General features: G+C 46.5%; 1 protein-coding gene across 3 annotated transcripts in view; it reads right to left on the bottom strand.

Moving 5' to 3' along the window:
• Window positions 1-896, bottom strand: part of LOC147245683 (uncharacterized) — a 6,882-nt gene extending 5,986 nt beyond the window's left edge. For 2 of the 3 annotated variants that reach the window (XM_086184948.1, XM_086184950.1), the window contains exon 1: window positions 1-896. This exon ends at the window's left edge or, in 1 of these variants, runs on beyond it. In XM_086184948.1, coding sequence (XP_086041074.1) covers window positions 1-467 — 467 coding nt within the window. In that variant the 5' untranslated portion in view covers window positions 468-896. The other variant, XM_086184949.1, reaches the window with a different exon arrangement.
• Between the last annotated feature and the right edge of the window lie 643 nt (window positions 897-1,539).

Raw genomic sequence — 1,539 nt, 5'->3', positions numbered from 1 at the left:
TCATCATCGTCATCATCATCATCGTCGTCGTCATCATCGTCGTCATCATCGTCGTCGTCATCGTCGTCATCATCGTCGTCATCATCGTCGTCGTCATCATCATCGTCGTCATCGTCATCATCATCATCGTCATCGTCATCATCGTCGTCATCATCATCATCATCGTCATCGTCGTCGTCATCATCATCGTCATCGTCATCATCGTCGTCGTCATCATCATCATCATCATCGTCATCATCATCGTCGTCATCATCATCGTCGTCGTCATCGTCGTCGTCGTCGTCGTCGTCATCGTCGTCATCATCGTCATCATCATCATCATCATCATCATCATCATCATCAGCCATCAGGCCTTCCTCAGAGCGGAATGGCAGGTCCTGTGCCTTGACAGAGGGAGCCAGCGGGGTGTGGAAGGAGCAGAGCAGCGCCAGCAGCAGCGCCAGAATCAAACTTCTCAATGAAGCCATGTTCAGAGCTGAGAGTAGGCCAGCTAACACGGAATTTACCTGGAGTCACTGCAGGAGTCCAGAACTGCACACACACGTGCACACACACACACACCCACACACACACACACTCTCTCACTCACCAACTCCAAACCAATCACACGTGCACTCTCCGCTACAGTGAGGAATGACCAACAATTATGATGGCATCCAATAAACAGGATCAAGTGCAGAGAAGATATTCCAAGCTGAGATCCAGACTCTTGTTCCCAACTCCTGGAAAAATGATCCCCAGAAAAGCAAGCGTCCTCACTTTCAATCTCCCCTCGAATCAAGGACCACAATAAGACAGGGGGTCTTTTAGTCCAGCACTTGTTTGGTCAGCTAAGACTGCAATAAAAGCTGAGGAGAGGAGAGCCGCCAGTAGCTGGTCAACGTTGGAGCCACAGACAGAACTAGACACAGACAGAAAAAGAGTGAGACCAACCTATGGGGTAAGCTGATAAGAGGGGGGGGCCTGATGGGCTGACTGACAGGGGCACATGTAGGTGGGCAGGCCTGCACCATCCATAAGTTAGGTTACTCAGGGAAGCAGGGACTGACTGGAGGGGGTATAAGGAATGAGTGGAGCATACTTGCTTTCCCATCATCATCAAATCTTCAAGTTTAACTTTAGAACAAATGTTCAAGTTTAACTTCGGAGCGGAACAGGTCCGAAGCAGGCCCAGGCAACGATGACCATATGCTCAGAGTCAGCCCAGAGCTCGGACGACACAGAACATTTACTTGTACGCAAATATCTATTATCATATCCATGATTTCAAGGAGGATGTAGCTGGAAATGCAAGTCAAATGTTACCTCAAATCAGGAAGATATTGGTTGATATTCCTTGAAAATGAATGATGAATCCCATTACTTCCCTGACCTTTTTTTTTGTAGGACAAAACCCCTGAATTATGCTCAGATTTATCCAATATTTAAAAAAAATAATTATTTTAGAATATGCAAAAATGGCAAATACTGTCGTATGATATATACTAATACTACATATTCAGAACGCAGGAGAAAGCTAACGGTTGCATGTTATCGCCG

This window comes from Aulostomus chinensis, chromosome 18 (assembly GCF_037954235.1).
Source record: "Aulostomus chinensis isolate RoL2024-O1b breed Wild chromosome 18, RoL_Achi_v1.0, whole genome shotgun sequence".
In the NCBI taxonomy this organism is placed as follows: Eukaryota; Metazoa; Chordata; class Actinopteri; order Syngnathiformes; family Aulostomidae; genus Aulostomus; species Aulostomus chinensis.
The sequence above is the reverse complement of the archived record's forward strand: the minus strand, read 5'-3'. Positions and strand labels throughout refer to the sequence as shown.